The 22,782-nt window shown below is 43.1% G+C and overlaps 1 protein-coding gene across 2 annotated transcripts in view; it reads right to left on the bottom strand.

The window, feature by feature from the left end:
• Nucleotides 1–22,782, bottom strand: part of SrpRalpha (signal recognition particle receptor alpha) — a 409,651-nt gene that overhangs the window by 45,028 nt on the left and 341,841 nt on the right. For both annotated transcript variants that reach the window (XM_080283804.1, XM_080283805.1), the window contains one exon: nucleotides 12,605–12,739. In XM_080283804.1, the coding sequence (XP_080139930.1) occupies nucleotides 12,605–12,739 (135 nt within the window). The remainder of the gene's footprint in view (nucleotides 1–12,604; nucleotides 12,740–22,782) is intronic.

Genomic DNA, 22,782 nt, shown 5'->3' with positions numbered 1-22,782 from the left:
TGTGGAGTCACGTGCAGAGACAGGCTGACGAATGAGGATATAAAGGAGCATTGTGGTGTGGATGTGATAGGAAGCGTTATGAGGAACACACTGAGGTGGTTTGGCCATGTGGAGAGGATGGAGGGTGAAAGACTGACGAAGAGAGTGTATGTGAGTGAGGTGGAGGGGGGAAGAGGGAGGGGGAGGCCGAGGATGAGATGGAGGGATGGGGTGGAGAGGTATATGAGAGAGGGGGGTGTGAGTTGGGAGCAGGGCAGTGAAATGGCGGGGGACAGGGCGACTTGGAGGCGATTTGTTTGTGGCCACCCCAAACGGGATTGAGGAGTCTGGCAATAGATAGATAGAGAGATAGATAGATAGAATTACCTCATACTCAACCATACTGTGTGAAACAGCTACAACATTTACTTTTCAAAGTGAAATTACCTGCAAACGTGATGTCAAGTGCAACTATAAGTGTCATAGTAGAGGGAAATTATTATATTTGATGCAAGAAGTGAGTACAAGAAATCAAAGAGCTATTCTTTTCCCACAGACCTACAGGGCATTGTGGCACTATGAAACGGGCTGAAAACCCTATACGGAGCCACATGAACAGGGTGATGACTCATCCTTATGATGGTGAGTAAGGAAAAGTCAAAGACTGAATGGAAAATTCCAATTTCCTTCGATGGAAGCCCGGGCAGTGTTACAATCACCACTCTGGTCAGTGCTGCCAACCCCAGCCAGTGAGTCCGTCACTGGCAGTGGTGCATGCTTGGAAACAGCCCGTCAAAACATGGAAAACCAGTCATCTTCAACCTATCCTTACTCATCGATGGGACCACCTGGAGACCTGGGGATACTTTAATTTAAAAGAGGATGAGTTGATAAGTCTTATGTATCATTATTTTCTTTCTCTGGCTATTACAGTTTGGCAGATATTAGGGTTTGAAGTAGGGGTATTTTTTTCCAAAACCACAGAAATCCCCCATGGGGAGGAGTGGGTGATGTCGGAAAACCCCTGGCGTGTGGAGGTTAAGCCATTGCTAATGCAGAACTATCCTATACACACATCAGGCAGGGATCCAGAGTCCCAGCACCTTGCCAGGGTCAAACCAGGATCCATCATACAGAAAGGTTCATTCATTCATTCATTCATTGCCAGATGCCATGTATCCCAAATGGGGTGGCCAAGGGCTTAGAGTTAAGTGTTTTACAGGGAGGGGCACTAATCCTCCACCAACCCCACTTGTCACGTAGGATGCTGGGAATATACTGTGTAAGGAGGCTTAGCTCCAAGGTGGACATCACAGCTGCTCCACCAAGTGTGCACAGCACCACCACACACATGGTAGGCTCATCATCAGTGCCACCACATCGCTGTACTTATTTTAAATGAATCTTTTTCTTGTACAGTAATACCTCGATATATGATATCCCTAGATACGATACCCTGACTTAACGATGGGGGTAGAAATACCACCATACCCTGCCTGATAATTGCCAAACCCCAGTTTAACGTTGGGTTTTTATTTTTATTTTTTACCGATTTTGATAATATTTTAGAATAAAATTGTGTATTTACACTGATTTATAAACTGTTTTTAGACCTAGATTAATGTGTTTTAGCCACAGGGGGGGAGAACATTGTTATTTTGGGGTACAATTTACTAGGCTTGATTTTTTCCAGACATATTTGACGATTTTCAGAATTTATTTATTGGTTTTATTGAGTTGTTTACAGGTGTTAGGCTTAGGTTTGCTTCCTTGACAGCTGTCAGGCCATTTAGATTGGCTTTAAACTTGTTTTGAGGCTCATTTGGGTGGGTTTTGGCCTTGGTTTGGGGGTAACTCAAGGCTGGTAAATGCTCCACACTGTGTTACAAGTTAACCCGTTAACTGCTCTATACAGCCTGGGCTGTTCTGAGTGCGACTGCTCAATACAGCCCTGGCTGCACAGGTGAATTTCAAATATAGTGCCATGGTGACCAAGGCCGACCCATGCAAGCATGTTTGAACCTTCAAAACCGAAACCGAAACCGAAAAAGAAACCGAAAACCATATATTCCAATAGGGAATCAGACACTTTGATGTTCATCCATGGCTTGACAAAGGTAAATATAATAATATTGGTCTAATATTTCGTTACTATATACTTTGGCATGTGTTCTCTCAATTCCTTTCACAAAATCAGGCCTTTGGGAAATTTCATTTTTATCCCTATGTCTGCGCACCATGGACACCTCCAAAAAATCGCCATGCGCAGTTAACGGGTTAAAAGTACCCCGATAAACGATACCCCACCTAACAATGGGGTTTTACCCGAACAATTATGTCATTAAACCGAGGTATGCCTGTACCTCTATCTCCATTCCCCACTGCCTAACAGACCGCCGAAGTGATGACATCATGTTACCATGACAAACGCCGTGTTGATCCAACACAAACATCCGACAAGGTTTTACAATGTCATCTTTTGTTTCTTTTTTATGGGAGGAAAGTAGTCAATATTTAAGTGCAAAAAAACACGATAAAATGTATTCATCTATCAACCTTCTCATACTCTTGTGGAGTAATATTTGGTAAAGTTAAGGCTAGCATCAAAGAAAGTCTGCAAACTGGAAAGTGTCAGCTTTGGCTCCAAACTTTTTCTTAATACGCTTTATATCTTTCCTTTATTTAATGATAACATTTAATTCATCAATGCTGGTAAAAGAAAGTTTCTTTATGCAGCCATCATTTTTTGTGTGCCTTGCAAAGCTTAAGTCGGTGAATATATAGTACTGTATTATCAGATGATTTTGGTTTCTGTGGCACACAGACAGCACACTAGAATTCACAACAATGTAAATGTAAGAGAAAACCCTGAGTTAAGCAATAATGCTTATCACTTAAGCATATACTGTAGTACCAATTATCAACTGTTTTCATCTGATTTTATTTTTTGACACAGTACAATACTGGGGCACGCTACTGTATAATACGCTGTGTGCCCAATATCCAATTTAAGGTTCATTCACTATAACTTCAGGTTCTGTGGGTAAGGGCTCCCCTAGGTTTTGTTTGCAGGTAAAGCTACAGTAAGTAAGGTCAGGTCAGAATTTGATTTAGTTAGGTCTAGTGGCAGTTTGTGTTAGGCTCAGTGGCAGTCCATGTTAGGTCTAGTGGCAGTCTGCTAGTCAGGTTTAGTGACAGTCTGTCGGTTAGGTCTAGTGGCAGTCTGTGATAGCCAGGTTTAGTGGCAGTTTGTATTAGTTAGGTCTTGTGGCAGTATGTGTTAGTTAGGTCTAGTGGCAGCCTGTGTTAGTTAGGTCTAGTGGCAGTCTGTGTTAGTTAGGTCTAGTGGTTGTCTGTGTTAATTAGGTCTAGTGGCAGTCTGTGTTAGTCAGGTCTAGTGGCAGTCTGTGTTAGTCAGGTCTAGTGGCAGTCTGTGTTAGTCAGGTCAAAATTTGATCTGGTTAGGTTAGCACTAGTAGCAGTCTAGATTAGTCACCTAGGCTGATTTGGTTTGGTTGGGTTACGTGGTAGACTAGTAGTATGATGAATGATTGCTTTAGTCAATGCTACCAGTACTACTGCATTCTACTTTAATAAGTATAAAACTCTTCCATACAGTTTTACCAAGAGTCTGCACAGCACCCAAAACATGCTGGTATTTCTGGTATTTCATTATCTTATTCACTCAAGCATAAATTTGCCTTTCCATATGTTTTCTGCACCCTGGAACTGTTTTTGCCTCTTTTATTTCACACACTTCTTCTGTACTGTGGAATGGAAGAATAATTTTAAAGACCTTGCATAAAGAAACTTTATTTCTGCCTGCAATGATAAATTAAATATTACCATAAAATAACAAAAAATTATATACCTGCATTAAGATAAAGTTTGAAGCCAAAAGTGACACATTTAACCCGTCACGCCCCGAGGTTTTCCGCACCTATGACATCCCCCAGTCCCGAGCCTTTTTGGAAAAAATTTTTTTTTGCTAAAACTTCCACTTAGGTCGAGAAACGAAGGAAAATCACAAAGAAAGTGGTTCCCGCAGTCTAGAAGTGGTCCGTACAGGTGCGGTTCCCCCCGGCAGGTGTGGTGTTCTGTAATGGGCAGGATATGCGCTTACGTTTTCTATGGTAAGGAATAATGGGAGAAACAACACACAACACCTCTATATTTATTGAATTTGAACTAATAAACAATAACAGTAACAATATAATGGATTTCAGACACATATATATGAAAAATAAGCATTGTACCATCGCGCGAGCATAGCGAGTTTGGTCCGAGTCATAACATGCTATATGCTAAGTGTCTGGTATGAGTCAACCTATCATTTTTTCTACTTGTATATTTCTGTTTCAATGACATTTTACCAATTACAACTGTTTGTAAGTGTTTTCAGATGTTTTCATTCATTATGATGACATGCAGCATAAGTATAGCGCACATCAGCTTAGTAAGCGCACTCGCTATGACTTGTATTTCAACGTACCAAATTGTTTTATCACTTTCCAATTATTCTCCCCTTTACATAGAACCTTTCCTCCACCACTGAAAAGGTTTTCAATTATTTTCATTCATTACGAGGGCATTTAGCGATATGCTAGCGCATGTTCACGTAGCAACCACGATCTCAAACACTCGTGTTTCATCATCTACTTTATTTATTCACTCCAATTATAATTTCCCACTGACATTACACACGTTTACACCCCTATAATGCACTGTACATACTTACTGCCATTATTTATTCAAGTGAGCATGAGAATATTGCATGAAAATACCCTCGCAAGGAATGTTTCGATCAACATAATACTCACACACTTATATACTAATTCTTCACATATATTACACACTTTACCACTTGCTGACTTTTATTTTCACTAATACGTGCCTTATTCATTCAACTGAGCGTCAGGAAATCGCATCTCTATACACACGCTATGAATATTTGACTTAGAATATATATCAGCACTTACAATAATTTGAACTTATATTATACCCGTAAAAATTTCCAATAATAATAATTATATAATTACGGGCCGTATTTATTGCACTGAGCGACAGAATATCGCATCATAAAACCCTCGCTGTGTAAGTTTCAACTTAGGGCAGATTTATATACTTACATACAATGTTTGCACTTATGTTCTACCCGTATGCACTTTATACTAATATTTGGAGATCAACATGACTGATAATTTCACTGAGCGTCTGTCTGTCGCATTTACCTCATAATTTCTGCGTCCTTTCACATTCACACCATACTAAAGTTGCATCAACGTGTGATATTCACACACGTTGATGCAACATGGGTGAATACAGAGACCCACGTCACACTGCACGCACTCATAGCGGGTGTCCTTCCTCTGTGTCGTGAGTCTCACCTGGGAATTACTGCACACGTGACACCTGCGTTGGGGCCTAGGTCTGTTTGGCTGGGGAGGGATAGGAGTGGGGAAATGGTGGCCGGATATTCTCAGGGGAGTTTGGGCAATAGGGGCAGTGCGGGTGCGATGTTGGGGCCTTTCAACAGCATACTTTGCAAAGATTTCTCTTGTGAGCTCCCTCACAAACCCTTCAAATGTTTCCTGAACTCCTGTTGTCATGGCATGAAGGTGGTGGCAATTCAGAGCAGTGATATCTAGCAAGTGAAAGAACAGTTTCTTATACCACTTCATCGTGATCCTGGCACACTCTACCGTCGATATCATGAAGTCTGACTGGTCCACGAGGCGCATGTTTATATTGTAATCCATGACACACTCAGGTTTCCAAACACGACGCCTGTTCTCTCTACGGTAATCTACGGAATCAGTACGGTGCATCAAAGGGCGGTGAACCGTGGACAAGAGGCTTACTTCTCTGTTGTGGTTCCACATTGTTGCAAGGATGTTGTTGGCTTTGAAGAAGACAACCTCATTCCTTGCAAGTTTCCGCCCTACCTTGGCCATGTGACGCCGGTTCACCTTTACGGTTCCACAGACTCCCGTTTCATGCGTGTGAAGATAACGAGCGAGAAGAGGGCTAGTGTACCATTTGTCCAGGTAGAGAACGTGACCACGATAAAGGTAGTCTTCTATCACCGTCTTTACCACTGCTCCCGACAGTCCAATACTTCGATCTTCTACTATGTCTGCCTGTGCACTGGTGTACAAGACTATGTCTTGCACGTATCCAGTCCTACAGTCGCACATAACAAAGATCTTGAACCCAAAACAGTGCCTTTTGCTGGGTATATACTGTCTGAATGAAATATTGCCTCTCCACAACACGAGACTCTCGTCTATGACGAGGTCTCTATAGGGATAGAATGAGGAACGAAAGGTTTGCCTGAGGTGATCAAAGACCAACCTAATTCGCCTCATTTTATCAGTGTTGTTTGCATTTGCAGGGTCATGAGCATCATAGAAATGGAGGCGACTTAGAATTTGTTGAAACCGATTACGGCTCATCACTTGACCAAATATTGGGGTAAACATCACAGGGTCCCTAGTCCAGTAAGAAGGAATTCTATTCTTTCTTATAATACCCATCAAAAGGACCAGGGCAAAAAATAAGAACATTTCTGGAAGGGAGACAGGGTAATCATAGATGATAGAATGCCTACTCCTTGTTCCCAATCTTTCACTCTCTAGGTGCTGGGCGCTTGCAAACAGGTTGGTTTGGTATACAATCTGATCAACAAATGCCTAACTGAAAAACAGTTGGAAAAAATCCAACCTGGTGGAATTACGGTGAATTCCTGGAGCAATGCAGCCAGATCGCCCCTGCTCAGTGAAGGGGTGAATGAGGGGAGAAAAATCACTCCCATCCTCCCAATCCCACGACACAAATCCCTCGTCCCCATCATCCCCATCACTGCCTTCGTCTGGGTGGGGAGGAGATCCTGGTTGGGGAGGTGGGGGAGAAGGAGTGCGGAGGGCTTCCCCACTGTCACTCCTCTTCCCTCTGCCTTTACCCTTTCCCTTTCCCTTACCCTTACGGCCTTGAGGAACATTAGGGGGCTGTGGGGATGAAATAGGGGAATATTGGGGAGCAGAAGACGTGCTGGGGAGTGGTTCCTCCCCTCCATGACAACACCACATGCTTTCTCACGCACCCTAGCTCGACCACGTGTTAGGGGATATTGGGGAGCATAAGACATGCTGGGGAGTGGTTCCTCCCCACCTTCCCCCTCCATGACAACACCACGTGCTCTCTCACGCACCCTAGCTCGACCACGTGTTAGGGGATATTGGGGAGCATAAGACGTGCTTTGGAGAGGTTCCTCCCCACCTTCCCCCTCCCTCACAACCCCACGTGATAAGGAACGCACCCACACTGGCCCACGTGATCCACTACGCCGCCTCACACTACGTAGGGAGAGCAATGACTCACTCACGTCACTCTCACTTTCCCTAATCCTCCCTGGACTTTCCCTTTCACTCCCCACTCCCTCCACTTGACTTCCTAACTCCCCAAACAAAATGCTAGGCCCATACCTGCTCATACGACGTGGTGTGCGCTCTGGGCCACAATGTGTTATCACCTCACATCCATACCACGTGGCAGCACGTCCCACAGCTCCGTCATCGTCCTCATCCTCGAATTCTGGTTCCAAATCACGCTGGGGATAGGGATAGGATATTGCACGTGCCTTCTTTGCCTGCTGCCCCTCTCTAGCAGCACGGTAAGTCACGTACTGCCGCTTCCTGGGAGACGGAACTTCCTCGTCACTGCTGGTGGTTTCTTCCTCCTCTGGCTGCACATAATCCTTGTCCATATCCTTGTCGTCCAGTGGGGAATCACTGTCGCCGGTAAAGGTGTCCAGGGCGACTTGAATTTTGCTGTCTGAGAGACCTCTCTTAGCCATGTCTGAGCAGGACCGTGGCTACCAGGTGAGTGGACAAGTGGTGGGCTAGCGCGGGTCGCGAGGGGTCGCCGAGTGTCCCCGCCTGGTGGCAGGTAGGGGAAGGTCATGCGAGGGTACGTACCGTAAATCAAGCGCGAATTTTGAAAATTGTCGAAATTATGCACATTGCAATTGCACGACGTACCAGTATGTCGCCGGGACTGGCAAATGCAAATCGTTGCAACTTACCCATACGTCGACGGGACGGGGCGGGTTAAGACACCCTCATTTTTGTAGACTTTCTTTGAATCTAGCCTTAACTGTACCACATATTACAACACTAGAATAAATGAAGGTTGATATATGAATACATTTATAGTGGTTTTCATTATTCATTGCCTCCCTCCCAGAAAAAACAAGAAACAACACTGGAGAAGCCCTTTATCGGATGCTTGTGTTGAACCACCAAGTAGGTTGTCATGGTAATGTGATGTCACACTTCACCTTGCAATTTCCTGAATTTCATTAGTAAACTTATCTCCTCCAGCAACTCATGTACCATCATGATCAAAGTTCAATGATGCTTTCCAGCCAGCAGTGGTAACATATACTTGAACTGCTCTTAGCAGTCTACCACATATGTCATTAGTTGACAGCAGAGTACCAGTCAATATGCTTACCTCTCAAGTCATGCTATCCAACATCTATGAATATTGTAAACATCCAATCCTTTAGTGGTATTGTTTAATTATATAAGCAAACAACCTCTAATTGTACAGTATTACTAAAAATTATATGAGCTATTGATTTACAAGATGATAGTGTAATTATTGCAATGTAGAATACAGTAAGTAACTTGTGGGAAAATTATCAGCTGTGAATCCTAGAAAAAAAGATGGGAACCCGGTAACTGAAGTCTACTGGTATGCTCTATTACAGTACTGTACTGCCCTGCCCTATTTATTTCTTCAGTCAGGAGTCGTCTTTTAAGTTTATTCTGATTAATGCTAGATTATTTTATTCAGTTTACAAGAGGCACTTCTCAGCTGTACAAGTTAAGCCCTGCACATATATAATCGTGGCAAACATTTGAGAGAAAAACAAACATATACATCTAGTAATGGATTTTTTTTTTTTTTTTTTTTTGGGGGGGGTTCATTTTTTTAACATAAAAAAAATGTGTTTTTTATCATTTTTCTTATTGTTTTTTTCCCAATTTCCCAATACGAATATTTGATTATTCTCATACCATTTTCTATGCCAAAAGTTCATATTTTTTGGGTCGGACATTAATCAAACATTCTGACAGTCCTGGAAAGAGTAAAAATACAATAAACATTTCCCCTATAACCTGTTTGAACTGAGTTGACAAGGTGTTTATTTATTCCAAAATTTGCAAGAAATTAACCAAGTTTCCTATTCCACGTTAGAGGAGGTAGCAGGGCCAGGAGCCAGGACTAGAACCTCTAACAAGTCTGACCTTCAGGCTTGACAACTGACTGCCTTAAACCTTATAACCACAGTGAAATTTCTTTACTCCTTTCCTAGTTCTTGTTCTCATGATCGTAATTATTTGATAATATTGCTTCAGCCCAAGGCTCAAGCAGTACAGTTAAGTTTATCAGTAGTTCAAATGGTTCTAATTCTATTACACATATGCTAGATTGGCTTAAGGAACTCTTATACTGCTGTAAATTCCTGTAATAACCTTCAAATGAAATATTTTTGTCTATTAAAAAAAAACAAAAAATTTTTTTTTTACTTTTTTTTTTTCCCTATCTATCTATCTATTGCCAGATGCCTCAATCCCGTTTGGGGTGGCCACAAACAAATCGCCTCCACGTCGTCCTGTCCCCCGCCATTTCACTGCCCTGCTCCCAACTCACACCCCCCTCTCTCATGTACCTCTCCACCCCATCCCTCCATCTCATCCTCGGTCTCCCCCTCCCTCTTCCCCCCTCCACCTCACTCACATACACTCTCTTCATCAGTCTTTCACCCTCCATCCTCTCCACATGGCCAAACCACCTCAGTGTGTTCCTCATAACACTTCCTATCACATCCACATCAACACCACAACACTCCTTTATATCCTCATTCGTCAGCCTGTCTCTCCATGTGACTCCATAGGCTCCTCTCAAATAACTCATTTCCACTGCTCTCACTCTTGACTTGTGTCCTTCCAACAACGTCCAAGCTTCACTTCCATACGTTAGAGTTGGTATCACAATACTGTCATGTAGCAACTTTTTCACTTCCATGCTCACTTCCCTGTTTCTTATCACTGCTTTCAAAGAACCAGCAACCTTTCTTCCCTGCTGTACCCTTTCAAGCACTTCACCCTCTAAACCTCCATCCTTACTCATCACACTACCCAAGTACTTAAACGTACTCACATTTTCCAATTCCTCACCATCCAACCTCGCTGTACATTCACTGACTTCACCTCTCTCAAAGACCATCACTTTACTCTTCCCTACATTCACCTTTAGATTCCTTTTCTTACACACTCTCCCAAACTCATCCACCAAGCCTTGCAGCTCCCCTTCGTCTTCACTCAACAACACAGTATCATCTGCAAACAACAGTACAGGGAGTTTCCAAACACTATCCTCTCTCACCAGGGCCACTCCAACATCCACTACCCTACCTTGTACCTCTTTTATTACCCCCATCCATGAACAGATTGAACAACCATGGAGACATGACACATCCCTGTTTCAACCCAACCTCCAAAGAGAAAAATTCACTTAGTTCACCATCCACACGCACTGCAGCCTTAGCACCATCATACATACTCTTCATAGCATTCAACAACTTTCCATCTACTCCATATATTCTTAATACTTTCCACAATCCTTGTCTATCCACCCTGTCATACGCTTTCTCCAAATCCATGAAAGCCGCATACAACTTCTTTCCCTTCTCTAGAAACTTTTCCACTAAAGATCTAAGAATGAATATCTGATCCACACAACCTCTTCCCTTCCAAAAGCCTCCCTGTTCTTGTCCAACTAATTCCTCTGTTCTTTCTCTAACTCTGTCAATAAGTATCCTACCATACACTTTTCCTATTATACTAAGAAGACAAATGCCCCTATGATTACCACACACTTCTTTTTCCCCTTTTCCTTTGTACAAGGGAATAATTATACCTGACTTCCAATCCTCCGGGACTCTACCTTCCTCCCAGGCCAATCTGCACATCTCCCACATCCATTCTACTACTATCTCTCCCCCATGCTTTAGCATTTCACCACACACTCCATCAATTCCTGGGGCTTCCCCCAATTTCACTTTCTTCATTGCTTCCACAACTTCTATCCTACTGATTTCTTCCTGTCTTCTCATCTCCCTCCTTCTTTCAGCCATTCCCCAGCCACTTATACTCGCATTACTTCCATCCTGTATGTTCAACAATTCCTTAAAGTGTTCTCTCCATCTGCTCACTTTTTCTCCCTTCTCCACTAGTAATCTACCATTTTTATCTTTCACTCCCCTGCTAACCTCACTTCCACCCTGTCTTACTCTCTTCACCTCTTTCCAGAACATTTTCTTACAGTCCCTCCACTTTACACTCAAATTCCTTCCAAATTCCTCATCCACTCTCTTCTTACTCTCTCTTACTAATCTTTTCACCTCTCTCTTTCTTTCTGCATATAACTCTCTCTTCCGCCTCTCAACTTCTTCCACGCCCCTATTTCTCATCCATTCATTGTATGCTTTCTTCTTTTGTGCCACAGCTTGTCTCACCTCTTCAGTCCACCACGCTGTTCCTTGCACCCCCCTCCGTCTTCTCTTCCTTCCACACACCACATCACATGCTGCACATATTTCTTCTTTAAATATCCTGCACACACCTTCCACGTCCCCCATCTGCTCCAAATCATATTAGCCCAATCGTTCCTCCACTTTTCTCTTATACTCTGCCTTTTTCTCATCCTCTTGTAACCTTTCCACTCTCCTTGCAACTACTCCTTCCTCTCGTCTTTCCCTTCTTCTACTCCTCCATCTTACTTGTATCCTAATTCTGGCCACCACCAAGTAGTGGTCAGAAAGTCCACTCCCCCAACCTCTATAAGCTCTAGCATCCATTACACATCTTCGCATCCTTTCATCCACACACACATAATCAACCATTGCCTTTCTTTCATTTGGTTCACCACCCACCCTTCTCATCACTCGTCATGTATACCTGTGGATCATTTTATGCCTGAAGAGGGTATTGGCTATCACCAACCCCCTCCCAACACAAATGTCCACTAACGCACTGCCATTCTCATCTATCTCAGCAGGCACACCCCACTCACCAACTATTCCATCCACCTTCACATTCCCTACTTTACCATTCATATCACCGATCAAAAACACTCTCTCATTCCTTCCAAACTTTTCCATGCACACTTCCACATTTGTCCAGAACTCTTCTCTCACTCTGCTAGCACAATCTTACATTGACGCATACACACACACACAATCGCCCACATTTGTATTCCAACTTTCAACTTTACCCACACAATCCTTGACCCAACTGATCCATACTGTCTTATGCTCTTCTTCCATCTTTTACTCACAACTCTACATACTCCTTCCTTTGCCCTCTCATTTGCTCTGCATCACTACATATGGCATCTACTTATATTAATGAATTTTATCTAATAAAACACAGTATGGTACAGTAAGCCATCATATTCTTTCTCATGAACAATGGGCTAGGACTACATTTGTTATATGTCCCTTTCAGCAAATGACTAGACAGTATAATGTTTCCAACAAGACTAGGATGTTTACCTTGGCTAAAGCCCTCATAAGTGGCTCATTGTCTTGCATACGACCAGCAGTATCAATGAGGACAACATCAAAGCTGTTCTTGCGGGCAAACTCAATAGCATGTCGGGCAATCTCAGCAGCATCCTTACCATACCCCTGGAATTGATTAGTGTTTCTTATTATTAAATGTTCCTTATATTCCTATCATCATTTCACATGTAGGTAAGACATAAATGTGATCATATTCAAGGTTTCTGAGTCCCCAAGAGCAACAACAACCAACACTTAGATGAATCAATGTATCCATCTATCATTATTGTATAACAGCAAACCTATATATTCTACTTAATACTGAGTGTGGTACATGCCAGTGCTATAAACTATGTAAGACACAGGCCATCCATCCATCATCCAATCCTATGTCACCCCATGAGAAGCGTAGGAGCCCGGGGCTAGGCAAGTTGGTCCCGACATTTAAGATGAGAGTGACCAGTCTCATTCATCCCTGAGTGGGATTACGTGAGCAATACACCCCAACCACTCCTTGGATTTAAACCTTCACTGGCTCAATCCAATTGGAACACAATAATTACCCACTAAACCACCAGGCGCCAAAATCTGGACAGCACGTTAAAAAAAAAAAAAAAAAAAAAAAAAAAAAAAGTAACATCTAGCTCCATACTACTCCCATCAAGGCAAATGGGTCTGAGGTCAAGCTATTACAGTCCTGAACACTAAAGGGTAAAAGACTGACCCACACCCTTGATAACATTTCATTAGATCAAAAGCCTCAAATCACACCCTTGTGCATATGGCAGGGCCTTCACCAGAAGTGGTATATTCTACTACTAGACCACCAGGTGCCCTATTCAGGGAACTTCCAGGTGAACCAAGTTCACTCGGTAATTCACTAATCTGTTATACAAAACAAAATCCATTTCATTGCCCATCATTAAAATTAAATAACATAGTTCAATCATCAATTTGTCTGAACTATCAAACTAATAAGTACAACAACCTTGGTTATCTGACCCTCCAATCATCATTCTTTGGCAAGGACTTCTGGACACATGTCTGTATTCTGAAGACCAAGGTTAGACTTTTAAATATTATTATGTCTTATTTACACAACGTCAATGGGTGGCAGGTGGTCATGACCATAATTCACTCACTTTTAGTGCTGTCTACTTCTTCCCACGGTGACCCTACAACTAGTGACATACCTAATGGTTTAAACGCTGGGTGGAAACCATATAACCACATAATGAGATGATGTGAAGCCTACTATGGTGCCCGTAAACTGGGTGGAAAGTCACAAATCCAGCATCCATCTAGAAACCAACCCTCCACACACTTCCCTGCACCTTGCTGTGGTGAGACACTGTCCACTGTGAGGGAACATCAGTTCACTGCAAGGGATGGCCCTGCAGGGGCAACAATTTGCCTGTGGTTCATCTTTCTGCTTGGCCAGACAGACCAAGGTTACTCTACTACTACACTACAACACATCATCAATTCCTTTGCACCAGAAATATTTTACTATACCTTGCTGGTTAACCACAGAATGTACAGTAGACCCTCATTCATCCGGATGCTCAGTATCCAGACGTGTTCATTATCCGGACAAAACTACAGAATGCCTGTTACCTTTCCATTCTTCAATTCTGCCACTGTCACATTATCAAGTACAACACTACATTCCCTGCACCTCACCAGGGGAAGGCCCCTGATCTGACCCTGGTGAGGTGCTGTCTATCACATGGGGAAATCGTATCCCTACACAGTGGAACTAATGCACTGTACTGTACCTACACAATGCCAGAGAAGCAGTTACTTACCTGCGGTTGATGAATTTGCTCAGCCAGACAGACTGAGATTTAAGCAACAACTTTCTGTCTACACAAAACACTAAATCTAATCATGATTACCACAACTCTGCTCCTCATTCCCATCATTAATTACACAAAACAGTATTGATGTCTATTCCTTATTTTTCTTCCATTTTATGGCATTCTTCAACCTTCATCTTCTACATTTGCATATACTTTTCTGCATTCATACTATTATTTTAACACCCTTTTCTATAAATTTCCAGTTTTCACAGCTAACATTTATTTTTCGTCCAAATTTCTCATATAACTTCTTTCTTTTTACTGCCAAGGATCATGTAGCACTGATAGCATCTACCAAGTGACCAAATCTGACACATGCATGTACATAGCCTTTCAAAAAGAAGCTCCTTACACATTTTATACCCTTAATTTACTTCTTCTTTACCTAAATTCCGATTTTGCATCCACATTAACCACTCCCCCACCACCACCTCCCCAACTGCCACATCCTTACTTGCTGACATCTTATAACACCACACACTGCTTTAGCATTCCATATCAAGCACTCCTTGCACACACCACTCATTTTCAAGACATAGGTGTTATCTGTTCACTGACCACAATTACTCCAATACCTTTCATTCATAATCCTCTGCATCTTTGTTTTCATCTTTTCCACTTGTACTCTATCCCAGCACTCTCACTGATTTCCTTCATGCTCCTTTCAATTTCACCTTCCATTTGACAATTGCAAAGTCATCCCTCAACTCTGCAATCAATAACACTCCCAAGAATCCACTTCTCTGCAAACACATAATCAGTTTTCCTTAACACCCTCTCATCTCTCACTACCACATTACTCTGTTGTACTTCTCCAACTCAAAATATGAATATCTATACTCAAAATAATGAATACATTAAGACCTCACTATAATGGACTAATTGGGGCCAAAGCCATTCCGAAAAATGTGAAATGCCGATAAAAGCAACATACTGTATGGACTTCCTCCTGCTAACCCGGACTTTATCCAATATATCAGACATTAGTCTGGATTGCACAAACGGTTTTTAAACAGTTTTCACTACCACTGCGGTAATGTACTGTGGTATAACTTCAATACATTAATCAAATGGTATAATATATATAATAATACTGTACTGTACACTGATAAACATGTCTTTTATTTACCTTATTGTGTTGAACATAGCTGAAGTGGTCAGGCAGTCCGGACTGCTTCTGGCTTTATCGGACTTTTTTCAATATACAGTAATCCCCATACTATCCGAACGCCCACTTTCCAGACATCCCCACTTACCGGACATTATCGTCCCAGGATCCAACATTCCCAAAATGGTCTGAAAACCGCAAAAAAAAGAAAAAAGAAAAAAAAATCCGACTTTTTCCCACCCGTAATTTGAACTTGGCGCGCGCGGAGCGGGACAGCTTTGTTTTGGTGCATCATTCCTCCGACGTCCGCTAGAGCGCCCCTGCATCCTCCCCACTTACCGCCTGTCTCGTCGTGAGTGCACGCTCGTCGTCATGGCTGCCCACGTGCTCGCTTTTGTGGTGGTGCCTTACCTGCTGCAGGCTCTCCTGCTGCTCTCGTGCCTCTTCTTCGAGTGTGTGATGATGGCCCAGCCACCTGAGAAGATGAAGAGAGTGGTTTTGACTCTGGAGAAGAAGAGGGAGATATTGGAGAAAGTGGATGCGGGATGGTCTTCGTCACGCATCCTTCTTGAGTTCAACCTGGCCCGATCTACTTTGTTTGATGTCAAGAGATCCCGAGACAAACTCATGCAGTACACGGCTGACTTCTCGTCGAAAAGCAAACGCAAATGCAATTACTCCCAAGTATGCTGAAGTCAACCGCTCCACGTTGATTTGGTATCGACAGCAACGTGCTGCTGGTGTGATGGTGTGTGGCACGGAGCTGAAGGCTGCTGCTGAGAAGTTCGCAAGGCTTCACGACGCCCTAGACTTCAAGGCATCCGAGGGTTGGCTCTTCGCGTTCAAGTTACGACATGGCCTTACCAATAGTAAGTCTCATGGCGAAGCTTTGGACGCTAACAAGGATGGAGTAGAGGAGTTTCGGCACAAGGTGAAGGGCTTGATCAACAGGGAGGTCCTCACTCTCGGTCAAGTCTACAACGCTGACAAAACTGGTTTATTCTATCGCTCTTTGCCTACGAACACGCTAGCCAAGGAGACGGAGAAGCGTGTGCCTGGCCGCAAGCTCTCCAAGCAAAGGATATCTCCTTTGTGTTGTGCTAATGCTAACGGCATGCACCAGCTTAAGCCCGTTATTGCTGGCCGTGCAAAGCAGCCTTGGTGTCTTCGTGGGGTGATGAATGTCCTTCCTGTCATTTGGTACCATTCCTTGAAGGCATGGTTCACAGCCCACATCTTCAAAGACTGGTTCCACTGCCATTTTGTCAAGGAGGTCATACATTACCAGACAGAGAAACTGGGAATCCCACGCGACCAGGTAAAGGTCCTCCTTCTCGACAATGCACCTGCCCACCCGTGCGACAAGGACTTGGTGGCTGAGAATGGCCGCATTAGGTGCATATTTCTGTCACCTAATAATACTGCTCTCATCCACCAATGGACCAAGAAGTGATCGTGGCAACGAAGCGGCTACACCGACAGAAGTTCCTGGACGAGGTGATGGTTGTTCTCAAGGATGAGGACGAGCACAGGGAGGGACGGACATGCGAGGCCAGCAGACTTTGGAAAACCTTCGCCGCTACATCAAGTCTGCCATTTACAACTAGGCCAGTGCATGGGAGGAAGTCCCTGTCAAGACTCTAAAAAATGGTTGGTCTCAACTGCTTCTCGGAATGGATGTGGAGCACGATTTCCTAGGTTTCGACATGGATGACTTACATGGACGTCTACGTGTGCATGGGGATGATGTTGATGTGGACTTAGTGCGTGAGTGGTTGGATGACGACGAGGGCGATCCTGGGTATCAGACCCTGTCTGATATCGAGATTGCATCTTCAGTTGCAGGTGTCAGTACCCAGCTTGAAGATTCCGACGAGGACGGTGACAATGATGCGGACTCCTCTCAGCATGACACTACTCCAGCCATCCCCAAGCTGAGCCCACTCCGGGAACACCTAGAGTTCGTTCTGGACTACCTGGAACACCCGGACTGCGACAGGGAGATGGGGCCCTTGGGATTTGTGGAGGAAGTGCATGCTTTCAGGCAACGCATCATTAATCATCAGAATTGTCATTCCTTGCGTCAACCAACGATTGACAGCTATTTCAGGCCCGTGACCCCTGCTGTGCCCAGCCCTGGCTCCACTCCGTTGCCTACCCAAGACAGGCCCTCATGCTTCGAGCCACAGCCCAGCATATCAGCCACGGTGGAGTCACCACTCGACGTGAGTTTGCGCCTATCTTCAGAGTCGTCTGCAGTGGGTACGCCATCACCACGACCCAGCGACGCACCCCTAGGTCACCTCCATGTGCTACTCTCAGACTCTGACAGTGATTAAACGGCAAGAATTTCTCCACTAGACCAGACGGGAATTTAGTGTTGTGCAGTGAAAGAAAAACAGTGCATACTGTTAAGAAATTAGAATTCTGACTGAAAAGAGACTGATTTAATAGACTTTCAATGTAGCTAAAATTAACTAGAGTGTGTTATGTTCAGAAAATGGATTTATGAGTGCAAAGACTTTAAGTGCAGGGTGCAACACTTATTTCATAAAGTTACAATGGAGCATAAGTAAGACAAGAATGCGCAGTGTTAAGAGAATGGACTTCTGAGTGCAAATGACTAAGTTCAGTGCAAGACTTCATGAACAGTGTACTGCAAGTGATTCAGGAAATCCTTCTTACTGTCAGAGTCTGAGAGGAGGCGGTTATTCATCGAGATGGCCAGGGACTTGCTGTAAGTACCCAGAATGTTTCATATTGTACTGTACTGTATTTTCCATACTGTACTTACCTCTAACACCTCATTTCACTCTTTTATGTCCCTTATTGGTGTGAATAGGATATTAGATGCTATGCATGTGCAGTAGGGAGGTATTTCTCTGAGTTAGGGTCCATAAGTACCAGTCCAGGAGCCAGGGACTTGTTGTAAGTACCCAGAGTGTTTAATATTGTATAAACTCACCTCTAAAACCTAATTTTACAGTTCTTTTGCATTTATTTCAGTCTTTTATGTCCCTTATTGGTGTGATTTGGGTCTTAAATAGGAGCTATGCATGTCCAGAGGGAGTTGTATAGGTGTTTTTCTGAGTTAGGGTCCATAAGTACAAGTCCAGGAGGCTGGTGCCCACTATCCGGACAGGACCACTTTCCGGACATGCCTTTGGCTCTATTACGTCGGATAGTGGAGGGATTACTGTATAGGAATTTAGTCTGGTAGCTCCTCGATTCCAATAAAAGCGAATTCTGGTCTATTGAAGTCCGTTATATCAAAGTTTTACTGTATTTTGAACTTTATTTTTATGAGCAAATGTGAAGCCCTCGTAAGTCTCTTATCAAGTACTGTAGTTGCATTTTCACATGTGAGCAGCCTGACCAGGCCCGGCCTGACCATAATGCTTTTGAGAAGCTCATATCTTGGTAACCGAAGGGCCGATTACTATGTGGTTTGCACCATATGATAGCCCATTTCTTTAAGATTTGTTTTTGATACGTGTCACCACAACCAGGCAGTGCAAGTGGCATGTGACATGTGCCAAGTGCAGCTTGTCGAGAATCTTCAAAAGAGGAACACAGGCCAAACAGTTTGTTGTAATGGCATGAAAATTGGTAAGTAGATTGCCATCAATATATTGTAGGCATCCTTGGTGTAAGGCGACATTTCAATGCTTTCGGATTTAAATGCCCTCGCTTCGCTTGTACCTCGCCGACCAGGGCATTTTACTGGTTGATATATGACTTACTTATGCACTACTCTTGCCTGATATGCCTTTCAGTCAGTCTAAATCTACTTTTCTCACCATTTACAAAGCTCAAACTTCCGTTGAGACTCCCCATCACAAACATACTATAACCCCTTGGCAAGGGCTCCATCATTCTATCTATAAACATAATGATGAAAGTAGGGGGCAGATGCCATGAGGAGCATAGCCACAGTGCTATCTCCTTAACTTAGACCTTTGAGCCTGTACCAAGTTATTCACCACCCATCCTGAGATACAAGGCCACTGCATCATACAGGTTACCACAGTCATGATGGCACCCATCATTTACTCACTTGAAGTAGTGCTGCCTACTTTTTCCTTTATCTTATATTTTTAGTGTGTATGTCCTCTTTTCCTATTTCTCCCATCTTTCCTGTCACTTTTTATTACTTCTTTCCACTTCAGGCTGCTCTACACTAAGTGGCAAGCCTTATGGTTTCCTATAACCCAGGAAACTACTTGCCATAGTGGATGTTACGTAACCATATGACTAAATAATGGTGTGATGTAGAGCCTATTATGGTGCCTCTGTTAACTGGGTGGAGAGAGAGAAATGTGACATCCATCTGGGAACCAAACATATACTGTACACTCTTCCCTGCGTCTCACTGAAGGGGCAGCTGCTTGCCTGCAGTTGATGGGTCTGCTCACTCAATGAAACAATGTTACCACAGTTACCTCCCCTAGTTGTTACCCTAGATATTCATTTTACCTACCAACCCACAAGGGGTGGATGGACACCTTTGCTGAAAGGCACCAACTGCCCATTCCAGAGGGCTGCTAGCTACTCAACCACCATGGCCGTATTCTCTCTAGCTGACCCCAATACCTATCTTTCATTGCCACTTCCACCATATCAAATTAAAACTTGAACTTGAGGTAATACAATCACAATCATTTATTCTTCTTCATCCTTCATCATTCATCAAGACCCCAAGTTCTTTTATCTGTCTATGAGTACTTATATTTGATCTTAAAAATGATATCACACCTTTTCAATTACCAACTTCACTCTGTTTCATCTTCATGTTGCACAATGCCTTCACATTACATCTTTCTACTTTAAGTACCTTCACAAATTTATCTTAATTTCTTCATTCACACCTCTAACATTTGCAACAGCCACATGGTCCTGCTTAGTTTTACTGGTGCTGAGCAGAAGCAAGACCTAGCATTCAGAATTCCTAACTTCCCAATGGCTGTGAGGTAATACATTTGTGTGCACCACAGGCAAGTCCCAGGACAATTTTTTAGAATTCTGAAAAGATTTTTCTTTCTTACAGATGTGAAGAGAATCATCTGGCGCACCTGGCGAAGTGTTTTTAGCTTCCCAAACCTATCCTGTGATTCACTATGATTTGCAGAAAAATTCATCAAATGACTACATACCCACCAATAACATGTAAAGCAATGGGTGATAACATGCAAGATGAACTGACTGCCCGATTTTTTTGTTTCTTTTTTTTAATGCAAAGAAGGAACTAAAGGCCAGGAGCCCACAAATTGTTCCCTCCAAGAAAACACAAACAAAAACAATATAACAGGGAGCCAAACTCAAGATCCATTCATTTTGAGATGCCTGGACACTGCTTTAGAAAGAGTAGATATCATAGGCAGTAGGAAGTACAGACAGAGGGAGACAGTTCCAGGGTTGACCTACTGCATACATAAAAGCCTGGGAGTAATGGTTAATTCTTGTATTAGAAAGTTGGACAGAAAAGGGATGAGAGATTGTGGCTAGACTGGTATTACCACCTGTCATAGTGGTGGAGGGATCCAAGCAGACAGTTCAGACGAGCAGTGGCCATTGAAGCAGCGACAGAGAATGAGATAAAGATGCAACAGTGGGGCAAAGAGACAGAGGCTGAAGGAAGCCAATAAGAGGAGGAGAGTTAATGAGATAAAAAGCCTTTGACTCCATCTTGGTGAGAAAAGCTGTATGTGGGAAGCCTCCCCACATGAGAGTTCTACTCTACACAGGAGAAAATAAAACCTGTGTATAAAGTCAACAACTGTGCAGGGGTTCAGAAAGCATGGGGTCGGCTTGGTAAACTTAATATCTCAGAAGAAGATTTTACGAGAGAGGTAATATAATTTTTCCAAGTTAAATCCCAAGAGAATGAAACCCTAAGCATGTCTGAAGATGACATAGGACTGAGTTGGATATTGTTAAAAATTAGAAGATACTCTTGCAGAAGATTTTGTTGGGTTGAAAGAGTATGAACTGAGTCTCTGATGCATTAATAACAACAAGATTACTTTTACCTCAATCAAACATATGAGCCTAGTCAGATATAAGGTGTGCCACAGCCTCACCACTGTTTGTTGAAGCAACTGCTGAGATGGACACTGCGGGAAACGAATGGAAAGGAGATGGGTGGAGTCATCAAAGTATGAGTGGATCGGGTTAGATGTACGTCTTAGAAGGTCGTTGATGAACAGAAGTAAGACAGCTGGTGAGAGGACAGAGCCCTGAGGGACACCACTATTGACAGCTATTGGAAAAGTACAATGACCTTCAACAACAGTAGCTATAGAATGACCAGATAGGAAGCTAAAGATGATGGCACAGACAAAAGGATAGAAACTGTAAGAGGGAAGTTTCGAAACTAAAGATTTATGCCAGACTTGATCGAAACCCTTTGAGATGCCAAATGCAATCACAAAGTTTTTGCTGAAGTCCCAAAAGGAGAATGACCAGGAATCTGAGAGGTAGGTGTCATCACCAGTGAGGCATCCCTGGTGGAACCCATACTGACAATCAGAAAGACGGTTGTGACAAGAAAGGTGCTTTAAAATTTTTGTTGTTGAGAACAGACTCAAAAACTTTTGTAATACAGGATGTTGAAGTAATTGGATGATAGTCAGAGGGCTGTGAATGGTTACTCTTCTTCAGGACAGGCTGAATGAGAGCAAACTTCCAGCAAGAAGGAAAGGTACAAGCTGACAAAGACAAAAGAGTTTACCTAGGGAGGGTGTAAGCACAGAAGCATAGTTCTTGAGGACAACAAGAGGGACTCCATCAGGTCCATACGCCTTGTTAGTACTGAGGCCAAAGATGGCAAAAAATACTTCAATTAAAGAAATTTTAATGTCAGCCATGAGGATGTCAGAAGGGGAGAGTGATGGAGGAACAGCAACAGAATTGTCTAAGGTGGAGCTGGAGCAGACAATCTGAGTGAAGAGCTCTGCTTTATGAGCTGGAGCAGACAATCTGAGTGAAGAGCTCTGCTTTATAAGTTGAAGAAATAGCTACAGAGTCATCAGTGTGGAAAGAGGGTGGGAAGGATGATGAGGTAAAGTTGTTAGAAAGGTTTTTGGCAAGGTGTCAGAAGGAGCAGGAAGATTTTGAGTTGGAGAGTTCAGAGCATTTAGTATGAATGAACTTGTTTTTAGCAAAGTGAAGAACAGACTTAGCACGATTCTGGGAAAAGA

This window comes from Coenobita brevimanus, chromosome 98, assembly GCF_032717465.1.
Source record: "Coenobita brevimanus isolate Jiangsu-jjx chromosome 98, ASM3271746v2, whole genome shotgun sequence".
In the NCBI taxonomy this organism is placed as follows: Eukaryota; Metazoa; Arthropoda; class Malacostraca; order Decapoda; family Coenobitidae; genus Coenobita; species Coenobita brevimanus.
This window is presented reverse-complemented; position numbering and strand designations above follow the sequence as displayed.